This window comes from Lytechinus pictus, chromosome 3 (assembly GCF_037042905.1).
Source record: "Lytechinus pictus isolate F3 Inbred chromosome 3, Lp3.0, whole genome shotgun sequence".
NCBI classification, from domain to species: Eukaryota; Metazoa; Echinodermata; class Echinoidea; order Temnopleuroida; family Toxopneustidae; genus Lytechinus; species Lytechinus pictus.
Genome location: NC_087247.1, coordinates 4,195,223 through 4,214,194, shown reverse-complemented (window position 1 = coordinate 4,214,194; position 18,972 = coordinate 4,195,223). Strand labels below are relative to the sequence as shown.

The 18,972-nt window shown below is 35.5% G+C and overlaps 1 protein-coding gene and 1 long non-coding RNA gene across 2 annotated transcripts in view; both read left to right on the top strand.

The window, feature by feature from the left end:
* The window catches only part of LOC129257961 (plexin-A4-like), a 53,539-nt gene extending 45,393 nt beyond the window's left edge, over window positions 1–8,146 (top strand). The window contains exons 26-31 of the mRNA XM_064097899.1: window positions 255–371; window positions 648–817; window positions 1,630–1,777; window positions 2,496–2,636; window positions 3,359–3,433; window positions 4,515–8,146. Coding sequence (XP_063953969.1) covers window positions 255–371; window positions 648–817; window positions 1,630–1,777; window positions 2,496–2,636; window positions 3,359–3,433; window positions 4,515–4,556 — 693 coding nt within the window. The 3' untranslated portion in view covers window positions 4,557–8,146. The remainder of the gene's footprint in view (window positions 1–254; window positions 372–647; window positions 818–1,629; window positions 1,778–2,495; window positions 2,637–3,358; window positions 3,434–4,514) is intronic.
* Window positions 8,147–10,556: 2,410 nt separating this feature from the next.
* On the top strand, window positions 10,557–18,665 carry LOC135153497 (uncharacterized). The gene is made up of 3 exons (XR_010292872.1): window positions 10,557–10,815; window positions 13,582–16,536; window positions 17,498–18,665. It is a non-coding gene; the product is annotated as an uncharacterized LOC135153497 (long non-coding RNA).
* The last annotated feature ends 307 nt before the right edge of the window (window positions 18,666–18,972 follow it).

Below are 18,972 nucleotides of genomic sequence, written 5' to 3'. Positions count from 1 at the left end.
ACATTCCTTTCTTGTTCTTCTACTTCTATGCACCACATAGTTGTATACTCCACATTGTAGACCAAGGAACAAGATGACTGTTTTCTGTATGATTTCTATATGTTTCTTCTTCTCTTCATTCATTGATGTAGGGGGTCTCTTTTGAAGTTAATGGGGCCTATTTTGACATTTTGCCAGGTAATCCCCCCCCAAAAAAAAATTTCTTCATCCTTTTATTCCTTCTTTAAATTCTTCATGTTGTTTTATTAATTCAGGTGAAAGAGGAGAGTAGTGCTATGAACAGCAATGGTAAGAGCAAGAAGGGCCACAAGATAGACCACAAGCCCAAGCTCATAAAAGAAGTCTATACCTCAAGACTCCTCGTAACCAAGGTATGATTTTAGAAATGTCCTTTGCTTCGTTCAGTCTTGAAGTTGAACAGTAGTGATGAGGGGGGGGGGGATGGGGTGAACAGGGATTCGATATCTATATATTGTTGTAAAATCAGGGGGAATGAATTTTGAAAATCCATGTTTAGAAAGTGAGCTTTTTTTCACAAATCAGAGGAAAAAAATGAAGCTGGGTCCTGTGCAGCCCAATGTGGACGAATTTCTTGCTGAACGAAAAACAGGCCATGCCATTTTTCATGTGTTTTTAATTGATTTCAGAATGCCGTCCAGCCTTTCCTAGATGAGTTCTTAGATGCTACCTTCTCGCTACCTTCAGGCCAGTCTAGTTTACCCGTTCACATCAAGTATCTCTTTGATTTCTACGACGCTCAAGCCGAAGAGAACAGTAATCTCAAGGACAATGTAGCTGCTGCATGGAAAACCAATAGGTAAGGCTTGCCCTCCTTGTGATATGTGTTACTCCTCAAGTCGTAGTGAAGGGTTAAAGGGGAAGTTCACCCTGATGGTAAGTTGGTTTTGATAAAATCTTGGTGAATGTTTGATGAAGTTCCATCAAAAAATAAGAGAGAGATGATTTTAAAAAACTTAAATTTGTGATGTCATATGTGAGCAGCTCCCCGGTATATCATGTAATATAAATTCCATAAATTCAATTTTTTAATGGAATACAACATATTTTTCTAATAGAAGGGGGTATTAAATGATGTGCCTTGTGTTATATCCCCAGCACAAATAAAATCACTTTCAATTTTTTGAGAAAAATTGATATCTAAAAAAATTCATATCCGCTTGTGACCTCACAAAATCTAAATTTCAAAAATTCATAACTCCACACAATTCATTAACAGATTTTCATGAAACCTTCACCAGTAATTATTTTTTTATCAAACCTTTATCAATATATTTGTTCCGCTTTTATTATTATCTGTAGACGTAGTCATCAAAGGCAGCCACATTTAAAACAATTCAATAGTTTGGCTTTCTGAGATGACTTTGATGGAGTACCCCCCAGCCAAAAAAAAGTAATTACCTCAGCAACCTTAAATCTAAATAATGGTATTGGATATCTGGTCACCTGGCCAAGTATTGTGAATGAAAACAGTTGGGAAACCTGGTTTGACAATATATTGACATATTTCAATTATTTTGGAGAGTCATATGTAACCTCATGCTTAATTGAAGCCTACAGTTTATTGAATCTTTACTTAAATGTAATACACTGTTTTTTTCTGACACACAGCCTTGCTCTTCGTTTCTGGGTAACGGCCATCTCCCATCCATCTTACATCTTTGATATGCAACAATCACGGACGACCGATTACTGCATCAATGTTCTCACCAACATGCTAGATAATGCATGCAAAAAGAACATTCCTACCTATAATCTGGTAAGTAATGTAACCTGTGTTGAATAGTTTTTTTGAAGTTAAGACTGCTATCTTCAGTAGATCTATGTGATGTGTATGAGCAGGTGCATATGAACATGCATACAAAATTGCCTATGTTGCGATTGCAGATCATTTCTTATGGATGAATTATGTGGTTGAGAGTGATTGATCCATTCTATTGCCTTACAATCATAATGCTAAACCTGTTGCTTAATTTGTAATTGGTCTTTTTGCCACTTAGTCTATTTTATTTTACCCTCAATAAAATATTACACCCCCCCAAAAAAAATTAAGATTGATGTACAATGAACTGGTTTAAATTTCATGATGGATCCACTCGCATTGGAGGGCCCGTCGTGGTCTAGTGGTTTTGACGATCGCCTTGTAGTCAGAGGGTCGTGTGATCGAATCCCACCACGGCCTAGCGTCCTTTGGCAAGGCTTCAATCCATACTTTACCACTCTCCACCCGGGTGTTCAATGTGTAACCAGTATTATGCAAAAGCCTATGCAGTATATGCCTAGCAAATTAGTGTGGAACTCATGTTGGAATACTCCCCAGGGGCGGAGAATGTGCACTATTTGTGTGCGGCCATGCCACGATCCGGCTAGAGACATTGTTCCGATGTATTAAGGGCTATATAAAAGTGGATTATTATTATTGTCCTCTATTCTCATCAATATTTATATTTCCCAACTCTTTTTTTTTTCGTCCCCAGGATGCGTCGTTAAACAGGATCCTGTACAGGCCAGAGCTTCCAAGGTATATTGAGATGATCGAAGGATATTTCAATGCCATTGCAGACTTGCCAGAGGTATCCCCTTCTCAGCTTGAAGAAGAAAGCCAGCAAATTACCAATGTAAGTTATAGCCATAGAAAGGACACGGGTGGAAGGGGGGGGGGGGGGTAGCTTCATCAAAGCTTGCTGTGTCAGTGATTTTCACTGACATCTGTTATAAGCTACTGAAATCCTTGCATCTGATTGGCATAGAGCAAGTTTGACAGTAAAAAATCATTGACAGGATGCATGATGAAATGTTCTCTTGTATGACTATTTTTTTTTTTACTCGAAGTGAAGCTATTATGTAACTACAATTAATGACGGATATGAGTAGCAGTAAAATGCAATATATTTCACCCACCGATGTTGGTGTAAAACATTTTGAACTTCAAATGAATAGGAACTCCTTTCACCTGATGGCGATTATCAGTCGCAAAAAATTATGTGCATTTCTGTGTTATGAGTGCTGAATCCCTGAGCACACATCTGAACTACCCCAGGCTGATGTACACATAATTCAAGAAAGATTATGGTTAAAGATTTTATGTAGGACTACAGATTTGATACCTCTCCACTTTGCTATATCCACGTGTTCAACAATCTAGGTGAGGCATTTACCATTTGAAAGCTGATAGTCTGTATTCCAGAAGTGCAATAAAAGAAAAAGATTAAATTTTTTGTCAACTGCCTGTTTTGATTTGAGGTAGCTGGTCACATTTTGCTACTTTTTTGTCATTTATTGCTCTCATTACAATAATATTATTTATAAGTCAATTTGTCTTATTCCATTTTTGTTTTAGGAATTTTCTACCCATTTTAGCAGACTGGGAATGCTTTATCAGTTGTACGAGTACACCAAAGAACATACAGATATGGTAAGTGATCCGCTTAACCATTCTTAATAGAATATAATTGTTTCTTGCCATTGGAAGGTTTTGATTTGACAGTATTATTTTCAGAGGTGTTTTTGGAGACAATAAGAAAAGATCTGAACTTGATCCTTTTCCCATCTGAAATTGCCCTCATTGATTAAGGCATTTTCGGATGTGGCTAAATAAAAGAAAAATGAAATTTTTAATGAACATTTACAACTAGATATAGAGTCTCTTTGTTCAGTTTTATAACTTTTATATAATGAAGTATAGAAATAGATGTAGGTAGTATTTTATGCTCCATATAAACATATATATAAACAATGCTAGAAGTATAGTTGAAAATTGATATAAGTAAAGGTAACATCACAAACAAAAAATGAAATAATACCTGAATACCTTGGGTGTTATGAAAGCAGTCCATTGAAGAAAACCTACTGAATGTAAATATTTTCAATGTTCATTAAAAAATCTGCACCTGGAGCATTGTGGCCCAGTGGATTAGTCTTCGGACTATGAAACAGAGGGTCGTGGGTTCGAATCTCAGCCATGGCGTAATTTCCTTCGGCAAGAAACTGATCCACAATGTGCTGCACTCAACCCAGGTGAGGTAAATGGGTACAGGTAGGAAGTAATTCCTTAAAAAGCTGTGTGCGCTATGAACGCCTAGCTTAGCCGGGTAATATAGGAGCGCCTTGAGCACCTAACAAGGTGGATATGTGCGCAATATAAATACCCTATATTATTATTATAAAATTTAATTTTACCTGATATTTATATATCTGAATCTGCCATATGGTGGATTCCATTGGCTAATCGGGAGAATCCTTGTATATTGATATCAACAGTTTTTTTTTATATGACATGGAGATATCTGAAATTGGAGATATTCAGGTTGATCACATTAAATCACCAAAACATGATGTTAAACCCAATAGCAATCTATGGCGGCTCTTTTGCTGTTTATGAGAACTAATTTGGAAATAATTTAAAGGAAGTTTGTGAATTGTTTTCTACTGATATTTTTGTCATCGCTTGGTCTTGGTAAAGCAGTTTTTTTGTTTTTCTTTTGTTTTCTTTTTAGTTGGACAACATCAGTGCAATAATTGAAGAACGAGATGACTAGACTAGAGAGAAATCAAGTAAGAAGACAACGTACGTTAGACAGATAGAGGCAATATCAACCAAACTTCAAAATGTGCAAGATTGACATGCTGGTTTTATTTTTTAATTTGGTGCTACTACATTATGTCATTGCTCTTTTTTGTTAGTGTCAATATTTTGAAGTGTAAATGAAAGTTTTGTATCTTTTTTTCGTTGACGGCAAAATGAGAGTATGCTGTGACGATTTCTTTGTTGAATGAGATCGGGACCAAGTGTCTGCAATGCCTTTTTATTTTGTTGGCGTGCATGCATCTTTCATCTTTAGTTAAAATTTTTGTAGTTACAACTGTTCCTCAACTCTTATTTTAAATCAATTGAGATATATATAAAGCCTCTTCTTTTATCCTGCATAATTATTTATTCATTACTTTGCTTTTATTCTTCATTTTGTGAAGTCTTGCTAACCAAAATATTTACTTTTGAAATGTGCATGCCAAATATTAAGTGGATTACTATATTTTGCCGAGAGTGCATTTCTCAATTTTGATATTTTAAGTCCAGATACAGAGCTTGCCAAGAGAAAGAGTGAGAGAAGTTGAGCTTATGAGAGTGTTATCAATATTGTCATATGCTGTTTGTAGCCATGAGGGTGAACATTTGTGATATTTGTATTTTTGTAAATTAAATCTTCATTTATTAAAACAAGTCCATTACATGTATATTTACTTGTATTGAAAAAAGACATTTTATTCTAATGAAAAATGATACTCTGTTAACATTCAACTCTACAATATTTTCATAATTTTCTGCAATGTTTATTTTTAACTCAATAATTATCATACTTTTAGTAATTAATTTCCATATATTTTGTTCAATTCAAGGACTAAACTCTTTTCTTATCTCAATTCAAAACATTGTATCAGAAAATATCGCATCAGTATGTCCAAGTATTTTTATTCCTTCGTTCAACTCAAAATGTTGCTTACTTTGATCTGTTTGAATATACAATGATATTTTATATTTCTAGATTCCATGTGTACCAAATACCCTTTTGACACATACTCCAGTATACATCTCTTTTGATTTTATGATGGCCTTTAATGGTTGCTAGTATATGTAGCTTGTTTTTCTGAAGATTCAAATACTGGGAAGGTTTATTACATCCAAAACCAACGAAAAAAGTTATTTTGAAAGTTTGACCGTCGAAATGAACTAAACTTTTATATAGTTCATAAGGTATTTTTGTAGCAACAATCCACTTTTCATTTTCAGAATAACAAACTTGTGGAATAATGCCCCAACTGTTCTGATCAATGACCCTTTTCATTTTCCGATTCATGAAGTATATACGCAATTTGCATGTTTTGGAATAACAGACTTTCTTAATAAAAATCAATAATCTATTACAGGATTTTTTCCAGTACACTCCCTTAAGATTAAATGATATTCTTAAGTCATACCAATGAATATATTCCAAAAAGTTACTTTGAAGTACACATTATAGATTGGTGATGAATGGGTTTTCTTGGTGTGCGTGTGGATTGAACCTAGGGCCCTGTGATATAAAGCTTTAAAAATGGGGCTGATTTTCACGATTGATTGCATTGATCATTATGTGTGATCAATCATTGAAATCACCTTCATCATCATCAATCACTAACCTTTATGTGATGGGGGACCTGGGGCCCATCTTACAAAAGAGTTGCAATTGATCCGATCAATTGCAACTATGGAAAGCCAGCTACGTCAACATCTGAAATACATGTTTGTTCAAAATATTTTTCTAGAGATGACATATATTCATACATTCTCTGTTTTCTTGACAATTCAGTACGCCTCTCTTTGTTTCCAATGGATATTGAGCAAATTTCCAAAAGAAAAAAATTATGACATTGGTGGATTTCCATATACTTGAGATTGATCGGATCAATCGTAACTCTTTGTAAGACGGGGCCCTGGAAATCTAACACTTAACTATAATTGCAGTACTCCAATTGTCAGTACTCCTCCTTTCCAATTCTTACTCTATTTTACTTCTGGGTGGTCTGATCCTTATTTAATTGAAAACTCACTTTGTTGTGCCAGGTATTGATTGTTCACATTTCTATAATGATGTAATGTAGAAACCTGCTGTTGTGAAACACACATGTTGTTAGGGCAAAGTTTACAACAAAAACAACAACAAATTACAGGGCACTTGCTAGGGTAACCCTTGCTCCCATTGAATATATGCATATTGTAAGCATGTAAAATCTTCCTACCCAAACCCAAACTTAATGTAGTGATTGTATATAAAATAAACTATTTACAAAGATCGTATTCTGAATTTTATTCCCCTGTTCCATTTCTTGATTTTGAGTTATTAAATCTTTAAGGGCAGGCTTGAAGTCCAGACTTAATTTCATTTCATAAAAAAGGTAAAATCTGAGTAGTCGTAGTTTTCTATAATTATGAAGGTGATTGTTAGATTGTGTAAAATAAGTTGGAGCTTATAAAGGATGTATTCTGTACAGGTGATGATGATCTCTTGGAATTATTTTCAAGTGTTTGTTAGCAACGATTACACTTTGATACAATACGAGACCAAGAGGTGAAAACCCTGAGAATCAAATGTAATATTTTTTGGGATTTTTCTTCTTAAACTAATTAGAACTTTCTTGCCAAGTACCTTATCTTCCATTTTTAAACTCACTTCAACAGATTTTAACTATTCTATGATAACCCCTGTGAAGAGTGATATGTATATACACACAAGTATATTATTATATTGTCAGATCTTATAATGTTCAAATTTTTAAACTCACAATTGTAAAAGTTATTGAGAATTGTTGATCTATTATTCAGATTCAGTACTTGCTTCTTTTCAACCCCCAACTGTTTAGAAAATATGTTTATACATACCCCCAACCCCCCCACCCCCCCCCCCGAAAAAATTGTAATGGGAACAGTGGGAGCTTTGATTTTTCATTCAAGAGCAGAAAAAATGGGTTGGTTATCTGAGAGGAATAAACCTATTAAAGTAGGGTAAGACTGTGTTGTGCATGATTTAGAGAAATGTATTTATCGTCATGATATGAAAATAAAAAAGTTAATCCATTTATTCTTATAAGAAAGGTAATTCATTTATTTTAGACTGTTGTACTTGACATAAAATAGTACTTAAGACATCTTCGAAGAAATTGTCAAAAAACATTGTATATGTAAATAGTAATGTAACAGCCTTTTTGTACATGAGTCTATTAATCTTGTATGGTGAATGTTATTTATTTGAAAAATGCAGCCTCCAAACGCTGCATGGGCCTTTCTAGAACCAAAACGTCTTGTTTTATAGGTATTTTGTGAACAGATCAAATCAATGTATTTTTCATGTCACAAATTTTTCAAATGTCCTGTTATAGATGAAATGATATATTTATGTTTATCCTATTTACCTAATATATTACTGAAATCATTTTTGTTTTTCTAAAAAGAGGCTTTATAATGAACATGTTTAGATATGATATACATGATATGATGTTATTATTCTTATTGTGTAATACTGTATATTATTACAGAAATTGTCATTTGTACAGAAGAATAAATTACTATATACCAGTACTACTGGACAGATCATATTGTTGCATTGTCTGTATTTCCTTTTTAATTTTGAGTCACAGAGACGCAATCACTGTGACAGTCTCATCCTTTTCAGTTTCTCAGCTATGCCCAATACTGCTCATTGCTTATTACACATTTACATTTTAATTTTTATATCAAATTGCTATTTGTAATAACAAGTCTTGTCCTTTGGAGGTCACCGTATGCAAGATGTTTAATTCCAACATTCTAATAGCCACATACAAATTACCCTCTAAACTTGATGTTTCTAATTACAGTAATAATAAAAAGCAGATCATGATTAAATTCTGAAGAATTTTTTTTTCACAAAAATCTAATTTCACACAGTAAAAATACCTCTAACATACATAATTAAAGTGTTAGTTAATGCTTCTAATTCAATAAATATAATATGATATGGGATCTCAGTCAGGGATGCACTGCATAATAATTATATAACTTAATCAAAAATACAACAGACAGACCTATCATTTTAAAGCTGATAGAGTTTCATCTGATATACTGGATAAATAAGCAGATAAATGCTGCATATATTACTATTTTTGTTATTTCTACCCTAAAATTCTGGTTTCATATTTGGAAAATATTGACTTGCACGCTGGGTCATGGGCTTATTATTTTTTATTTATTTTTTTACAAAGTCATCGCATGAAATATAAGATAGGAGATGCATGGACTTTCCATCTTCAAAATATGTTTTAGGGATGTTTTTTATTGGTATTTTATTTTTTTAAGTACCTGTTTTTAATGGTGTGTGATCAGTGATGTCAAAATTCAATGTGTGTGCATGTTTCAGACCAACATTGACTATTGACAATATTTGTGTGAGAAACTGGTGAGGTGATTGCGCTTGAGACCTGCATGGTTCCTGTAGCACAAAGGTTAATGATTTATCACTTATTTGAAAGAGCAATTCTGATTGGTTCCAAGTCAGTCTATCGAGCAAAATGCACATGCAACGATGATCTAGATAGGCCATTTCATTTTGCGATTGATCGTTAACATTTGTGTTACGGCACCCTGAAAATAATTCCATTTTATTCCCATTCTTTACAGAACATATTTTTTTGTGATGATCATTTTGTGTGCGTGGGGGTGTGTGTTGTAATGGAAAATGACAAGCCACTCTGACACCAAGTTATTGTCATAACGATTTATATTGCCAAATCTAGGGGTTGTGAAAGGTGATTCCTGGCTCCCGTAACACAAAGGTTAGCGATTGATCGTACACTTGATTTTTACGAATGATTGTACATTGCAGTCAATGCAATCAATCAAAAATTATCTACGATCATTGCTAAGCTTTGTGTTACGGGCCTCTGTATTGGCAGATCATGGAGGGGGCCCCTCGCGGGTTCCACGGACTTCCACCCCTCCCTCTTTCCTCTTATCCGCTTCCAATTATAATTTCTGATACAACAGAGGCTATAAACAAAAGGCATTTCGTGAAGTAAACGAAAAATTATGTGGAGTTTTATAAAAAAAAAAAAAATCAAACTTTAAATGCAAATACAAACTCATAACTATTTCTTCCTCTTTTATCCCCCTCTCTCTCCCTCACAATAATAATAATTATAATAATGATAATAAGAATAATAATAATAATAATGATAATAATAATAATAACATTTATATAGCACCTCTTCTTGGAAAGATACAAAGCGCATTGCATATAAAGTATTTAAAATGAAACAATATATATATATATTATATGAGTGCGAATGAAAATTAAAGAACATTGAAAGACTAGTGTTCTCATCCACACCTCCCCTTTTCTCTTCTTTCCTATTTTCCTTTCTCTCGATCACCTCCCTCCCTTTGTCACAGTCTTTCTCTATTTTGTTTACCAACCCCCATAATTATAAGCTGAACCCGCCCTTTCCTAATAGACTGGAGACTGAGCTATTAAAATATTGGGGGCAGCATATCGATTACCCCACCCCCCCCCCACACACACAATAATGTTGACAACTTGTGATATGTGATGCCAATATATGTTTTAAAAGCATCGGAAGATACTTGAAAGCCATTAAACCTGGCATAAAAATGCTATTAAACATAATTTTACAAAACTGTATTTTTCGGCGCAAAATTCTGTATTATATTCTTGACATCAATTTTCACTTCCCACCCCCTCCCCAATCCGAAACATGGGCCGACGCCCCTGATCAACACACTACATATCGAATTTCGATGATTTCAATGATTAAGATCTCCTTCGCGATGAATAGGCCTGTTTACATTTATCAAACTATAAATAAACATGCAGCATGGAAATTTATTGAAACGACAGTGACAGAGGCAATCACTACGAATGAATCCTTAACAAAACGACAATGCCCGCTCGTAGAGGTTCATGATAACGCACTGAGGCGAACGAGCGAACAATGGCGGGAATTTTTTTGAAAAGCTGATGGGCAGGCGAGAGTGAATGCACGTTTAACTGACATGAATGCAGGCCATGTGACAACAGCAATGGCGTACATGAGAAGGCGCCACAACGACCATGAGGACAGCAGAATCTATAAACAACGGATTTGTGTTATCAAATAACTGGACATCCGACGGATTTTCCTTTCCTGATATTACTGCTTACATGGGAGAAAACAATGGAAGCTGCAGTTAGTGATTTCAAACATTGGTGTGATGAAAACCATTACCAGGTAAGTGAAATAATCATCTCAATGTTAAATGCTATATAGAAAACAGTTTCAACTTCTTTTTGATGCCTCAAAGAAATGGGTGTTTGCTAATGCATATATATATAGTCAAATCATAACAGGTATTGGTGTTGACCAAGATATATTCAAAGTGTATATTTCTCTATTATTCAAACTTTGAGAAAATCTAACGAGATTAAGGATAACTCTTTATACGGAATTGTTGTTTATCCATCCAGAAACGGCATGTGCATCTAGCCTTGAGGACTCCATGTCTGATATTTATAATTATGTCAAAATATTAAAAATATCAGACATGGAGTCCTCAAGGCTATATTATGTGCATCATTGAATGAATATGTGTAGTTGTTGTTATTGTTGTTGAATATGTGTAGGCCTACTGTAATCTAACTCCTCGGTCTTGGGATGAATGGCAATGGCAAGCATTTGGCATAAACTTGGCAAGCCACTGGATACTGTTAGAGCAACCTACATGTGAAAAAAATATATAAATAAAATTCACGTTTACTTCTCAAATTGACCACATCTAAACTTTTAGGACCCTATCAACTGTATCATTCCGCTTCCCCATCCCGAGCCAACACATCTTTATAATTAGCAATTGTAGGTATTTTTAACCGTTCAAAATTGAGTATTGAAATTAGATTGTCAAAAAATAAAAACTTTAGTAAATACAGAAAAGATGATTTGTTTTTTTATATCTATCAACTCCAAAACGAGGTGCCAAAAATGTACTCTCCGGATTTGTTGTTTTTACGCAGAGTTAGACATTACCTGATTGATAATGTCCTTTGTTCTATTACAGCACTTGTGTACATGCAACAAAATATTGTGAATGTTTACTTCACCAATATCTATTTTGATGTGCATATATAACCTAACCTGCTAACTATTTTGTGAAAATAATCAAAAGTTTTTAATGTCACATGCCTTTTTATTTACATCCGATTTTTTATAAAATTGTTAGCATTATATATTTTCATATTTCCCTATTTATTCAAATCAGCTTTTTGCTGGGATGGACTGGACATTCAAACAAACCATAAGTCTATCAAGATAATGTTTTCAGGTTGTGTAATATTAGCTTAAAAATGGAGCTCAAGATGCGACAGCTGAATTAATAATGATGGATGATGGACAGAAGCGTAATGAGCCAAAAAAATTTGAGGGCTCCATCGCTCCAGACATATTTGAGGCAAAATTTAAACCTTTTTTAATACAAAAAAAAAAAATCAAATTTTGTGATAAACTTTGATATATAGGGTATCATAATCCACCCTTTCTATTTTAATTTTCTTTTTTTTTCTTGGTCGTGAAATTTTATATCCTTTTCTAAATATTATGCTACATTCTATCACAAAGTTATATTCTTGTAAAAAAAAAAGAATAACACCTTTGCTACCTCAGTTCTCTCGCTCAAAGCTTCTTGAAAATTGTCTTCAATATTTTCTCCAATTAGCATAATGAATTAATATTTTTTAAATCTAATAACTTCGGGTAGATGCAGCCTTGTAGATTACATCCCACACTTCTCTTATGCCAATTAGCGCTCGCCCGATAGACTGAGATCTCAAACGGTGATCTAATCCTCTCCCCGGTCCCAAAAGCCCAGCCTGGTTATGGTTAAAACAGTGACACAATTACCCAAAAGCTTGAGGGGGCATAGCAAAGCGTATGTGAAAAAAAAATTCTACAAAGTTGCAAGGGAGCGAAGCGAGCAAGTGAATTTTTTGCCTTAAGTGAAAATTAAACTAATATTGAACTATTGATATCATATTTCACCTTTTCGCTTTCCTTTTCTTTCTGTTTCCCCTTTTAATTTTTTTTATTGGTCATGAAACTTTGGAAGGGGTGAGCACCTTAAGCCCCCCCCCCCATCTGTACGCCATTTTGTTAAAAGTATATCCTCTTAGCTTTTGTTTTTAGCAGTCCATCCAAATAAACGTTGATCTGAATTAAAAAGAGAAATATACAAAAACCCTGAAAAGTGACATTTTTTATTTCATAAACAATGACATTTCAATTCTGTTATGAATCATACAGCAGAATAAAAAAGATAAAATGAGTGTGTATTAAACGTCAAGTCTCTCAATTCGGATGAACCGGTGTTTTATATTTTTATTCAGTCTTTCAAAGTGACAAAAAATCTTATGTAAACACTGTACAATTTTTTAAAGATCTCACCAGAAAGCTGCAATGTCAGACATGCTGAACCATCATCAGCTGCTTCAGCTGCTAGAGGAAATGAAGTGCATAAATAATGTATAGAAAGCATAGGATTCTTAGGTTATGTTGCTAGGCATATTTCTATTATAAAAATGTTAGTTATGTTCACTCTGATTGTCGGCTGATTTCGTTGCATGATTGGAATCTGGAGCCGTTTAAGGGATATGAAGTTTTGCAAGTTAAAAAAATGTCCCAAAATATTTGGATATTTTCAACAACAAGAAAAAAATCTCGTGCATTTGAATTGTATTCCCCAATGCAGTACCATAGGAATCGATTTCAATTGGTTTGCAGGGATCTTTTAAAAGATCCTTTAACTCTGTAATTATCATGGAAATCTTGATCGTAAGTTGGCTGTTGATTTCTGTCATCAGCATGGTCAGAGTGAAAAAAGTTACAATTGCAACTCTCTAAGAAACGGGCTCTTTGTTATTTTGTTGGATGGCATAAAAGAGAAATGGAACATGACTGTATGTATAGACCGTTAAACTTGTTTCATTTTCTTTCTTTTTTCTCCATCAGCGCAATAATTAATCTGATGTAGATCAATCCTTGTACGTACCCCACCCCACACGACCGACTACCGCCTATTCCAAAAATATCCTGAGCTATGATTGCAAGTGGAATATATATAGGCCTATACGCTCAGTACACATCAATATCCACCCGGCCTGGTAAGCGAGGGATTGAAAAGGATTGTTGCTTGGATGGCATCTGCTTCGGGTGGTTGTTTTCATAAAGCTGTTCGTAAGTTAAGAGCGATTTTAAGCACGACTGGTGAAACACTTTTACGCGCTAAATAATATAATTTACCGCAAGAAAGGATCACCAATCCTTCTTAAAGTCACTCCTATCTTACAAACAGCTTTATGAAACGACCCCCAGGATTCATAAGGAGGTGATGACGGATCAAGTGGATAGGAGAATGTTGCTTGGATTCATCAGTAGGTGATGACGGATCAGGTGGATAGGAGAATGTTGCTTGGATTCATCAGTAGGTGATGGCGGATCAAGTGGATAGGAGAATGTTGCTTAGATTCATCAGTAGGTGATGGCGGGTCAGGTGGATAGGAGAATGTTGCTTGGATTCATCAGTAGGTGATGGCGGATCAGGTGGATAGGAGAATGTTGCTTGGATTCATCAGTAGGTGATGGCGGATCAGGTGGATAGGAGAATGTTGCTTGGATTCATCAGTAGGTGATGGCGGATCAGGAGGATAGGAGAATGTTGCTTGGATTCATCAGTAGGTGATGGCGGATCAGGTGGATTGGAGAATGTTGCTTAGATTCATCAGTAGGTGATGGTGGATCAGGAGGATAGGAGAATGTTGCTTGGATTCATCAGTAGGTGATGGCGGATCAGGTGGATTGGAGAATGTTGCTTGGATTCATCAGTAGGTGATGGTGGATCAGGAGGATAGGAGAATGTTGCTTGGATTCATCAGTAGGTGATGGCGGATCAGGTGGATTGGAGAATGTTGCTTGGATTCATCAGTAGGTGATGGTGGATCAGGAGGATAGGAGAATGTTGCTTGGATTCATCAGTAGGTGATGGCGGATCAGGTGGATTGGAGAATGTTGCTTAGATTCATCAGTAGGTGATGGTGGATCAGGAGGATAGGAGAATGTTGCTTGGATTCATCAGTAGGTGATGGCGGATCAGGTGGATTGGAGAATGTTGCTTGGATTCATCAGTAGGTGATGGTGGATCAGGAGGATAGGAGAATGTTGCTTGGATTCATCAGTAGGTGATGGCGGATCAGGTGGATTGGAGAATGTTGCTTAGATTCATCAGTAGGTGATGGTGGATCAGGAGGATAGGAGAATGTTGCTTGGATTCATCAGCTTCAGGATTCATCAGACAGCGCGGGTCAGGTGGATAGGCGAACAATGATGATTGTATAACATCTATAATTATGATCTTATGCCATGCTTACTGTGAGACGAAGTCTGGTGTTGACCGGTCAATTCTCATTTATCATGAGAAGGATTAGAATGTGTATGATGGGAGTTAGGTCGACCAATATAATGCCCTCCCATACCGATACCATGGTTGGACAGTTCACCTGTTGCAGTTCCATCATGTTGAGGGGTTGATCCAGTTGGTTCCATCGGATCGAGCCCGATGGACTTTACGTTATGTGACGGGAATGTTCCCCTTGTACTACAATAGGAATCGAAAACATTTCAACTAAGTCAGATCCGCTTTTCACATGTGCGATATTGTTAACAAACCTCCTTATCTATTTTGTTTTATTGCGTTATTTAAATCAACATAAAGAGCGAGGTACATGTAACAGTACATTCCTTTACTTTTCATGTTAAGGCCACCGCACACCTTACGGTCTGGTCCAAGATCCTATTTTGGAATAAATCGCCTTTTGCTCATTTTCTGAAAATATAATGAAAAATATATTTTTATTTGAGGTTCGAATTAACTGAAAGAATACTAATATAACAGTTTTGGATGATCGAAAGGCTTTTTTTAATTTTTATTAAAGGCCAAATTAGTTTCAATTCCTAGCCAATTGTACGATTGTGATGACGCCATTACGACTAGATGTTAAAATTTCGCTTTTATTCTAATAAGGATGATAGCATAGTCACAGATTTGAACATAGCTATTCGTACGATGATTGCGAACATTACACAGCTAGTAAGATATTTCATGTCTCAATATCAGCATCAAATTTTACTACGTTTTATTCCAAAATCGGGTCGCAGACCAATCGTCAGGTGTGCGGTGGCCTTTAGGGAAAATTTGCATTCTTTTAGTATGGTTTAACCTAATGTTCCTTATAAGGGGGAGATATTCAGTCATTTTCCACGTCAAACATATTATCGTTTAAGGCTTATATTTTTAGTTTGGGCAGAAACACAAGTTGTGGCCTTTCTCATAAAGACCTATTTTCACAGGGATCTTATGGACTTTTTGCGGGGGTTTTTGCAAGGAAACGAATGTCATCATTTGCATCGGTGCTTCCACAACTTAAAACCAAATTTCCCGAATCTAAACTCCAAATCTTCCGGAATGCGGGAAATTTCGTTCAAATTAATTGTGCGCCAAACGAGCGCGATTAATTAAGCTCGCAAATCGTTCGCGGAAGTCACTTGGAATCTTATCTTGTTATTTGCTAGAAATGTTAATAGAAAAAATGCTTGCGATTTTGCATTCGCGTCTTAAAATCTTCTTAAATGTTCGCAAGCCCTGTGAAAATAATTAGGGAATACTCATTGAAGGTGAATGTTTCAAATCTAGTCTTTAAAGCAAAGCTCGAAAAACTTCGATCCTCGCAAAAATAATTCCCTCAAAATCACAAAAAAGAAAAGTCAGAATTTTTGTAATACAAAAAGTAAATGCACGAGAAATGGACGGTTAGGATGTGAATATCCCAAAATTACTTTCAATGCGTGTCCTATAAATTTTTCCCTGTATCTTTCTAATATTCTAAAGGAGTTATTTTTAGATTTAAACAAGTGGAATGCCTCTGGCCGTCTCACCTGCATCACGCGATTCAATATAGCAGCAGTGCTGATTTTGAAAACTACTATAACTCGCACAAGATGTTCAGTGATACTTGGTTACTCTTATTTCCACGTTTTATGAACTAGACCAATACACAAATAGAGATATGATGGCAATTCAAAAAATACCCCCAACGTGGCCAAAGTTCTTTGACCTTACATGACCTTTGACCTTGATCATGTGACCTGAAACTCGCACAGGATGTTCAGTGATACTTGATTACTATTATGTCCAAGTTTTATGAACTAGACCAACACACTTTCAAATTTATGGCTGTAATTCAACAAATACCCCAATTTGGCCAAAGTTCATTGACCCTAAATGACCTTTGACCTTGATCATGTGACCTGAAACTTGCACAGGATGTTCAGTAATACTTGATTACTATTATGTCCAAGTTTCATGAATCAGATCCATAAACTTTCAAAGTTATGATGGTAATTCAACAGATACCCCCAATTCGGCCAAAGTTCATTGACCCTAAATGACCTTTGACCTTGGTCATGTGACGTGAAACTCATGCAGGATGTTCAGTGATACTTGATTAACCTTATGTATAAGTTTCATGAACTAGGTCCATATATTTTCTAAGTTATGATGACATTTCAAAAACTTAACCTTAGGTTAAGATTTTGATGTTGATTCCCCCAACATGGTCTAAGTTAATTGACCCTAAATGACCTTTGACCTTAGTCATGTGACATGAAACTCAGGCAGGATGTTCAGTAATACTTGATTAACCTTATGGCCAAGTTTCATGAACTAGGTCCATATACTTTCTAAGTTATGCTGTCATTTCAAAAACTTAACCTCAGGTTAAGATTTGGTGTTGACGCCGCCGTCGCCGCCGCCGCCGCCGCCGTCGCCGTCGGAAAAGCGGCGCCTATAGTCTCACTCTGCTATGCAGGTGAGACAAAAAACGACAAATGGAGGACAAAAATAAATTCCATATTTGAAAGTTGATGGCTGAAACAACGCCAAATTCAAATTTTACCGTTTCAAATGTACAATGTAGTTAATTTGATTTTAGGATACTATCATTTCCCATAGCTTATTTAATAAACAGCATACCGTAATAATATAAGTAGGGCAATTCCGTAAGATAATCCGACCCCCATTTTTTCGAATTTTACTTCACTTTACAAACTGACTTAACTAAATCAAGGTCATTTGAGAGCACTGCAGCCTGTCATTGAGGAACCAGAATTCGCAGACAGAAAATTTCATGAAGGTCTCACATACATGGGGTCTGACGTACATATCTTATGTCGCCCTTTCACACGGTAAAAAATCGTAATTTGAATGATGATTCCAGTGAAAAACAAAGCCAATGACGAATATTTAGCACGTGTGAAACAAAACTAAAAAATGATTAGAATTACGAACGCTAATCACAGCCAGTATTACAATAGCATCATTACAATGATTCAAGATTCACGTGTGAAAAGGCCCATGGAATTGCCCAGTAGTATCTTCTGTTTTCATCATATGCTTCCAATGTATTCCCCAGAAACCTTTTTTTAAAAGTGAAAGTGGTAGGCCAATTTTTTTTTCTGAAGTGCACTTGGTAAATTATACGAATTGTAAGTTCCTCTGACAATGTTATTTGGGCAGAGTTTTAGAATTAGTTTAGAATTAGTTAATTTTGTCTTCTCTCTCAATGCAAAAGAGCTAATCTTGGGCCCATTTCATCAAGAGTTATTATCTATTATATCTTTATCATTATGGCAACTACCTTGGAAATCTTGATAGTGATTGGCTGTTGAGCCCCGTTACCATGGTAGTTGACATAAAGGCAACGTTACATGAAACCGGCCGCTGGTTCCTAATCTCACTCTTCTTGGGGGTGATGCGAGGTACCAATCCCTGTACATCCTTATAGAGTGTATTATAGCTCTTTGTGGAATAAATTGTGTATTTTATAAAGACATTTTCACTTGCCAAAGTAAAATCCACTCTCAAAAAGATGCCAATCTCACTCCAAAAGAGAGTGATTATTTCGAGGAGTGTGATTTGGGACCAGGTTAGCTTTGTTTTGTATTTAGAGAGTGGACCATTAAATGATCTGTTGTTACTCCTCCTTTTTGACTACTTGTGTTTATTCTCGTATCAGTTTCATATTTGACTTGTTCTTCTTTCATTCCCCTCTCACCCTCAACTTTTTTTTCTCTCCCTTCCATCTTCTCTCTCTCTCTGAATTACTACACCATCATGTTCATCATCATCATTCATCGCTTACTTATATTGCTTAATCGTTTATCTCTCTGTTAATTTTCATTCATCTTAACACTTTCCTACTTTAAACTTTCAAAATTTCTTTCTCGACCCATCACAAACGCCCACCTCTCCTTTTCATAAGATGATCATTCCTCTCAACCTCCTCATCT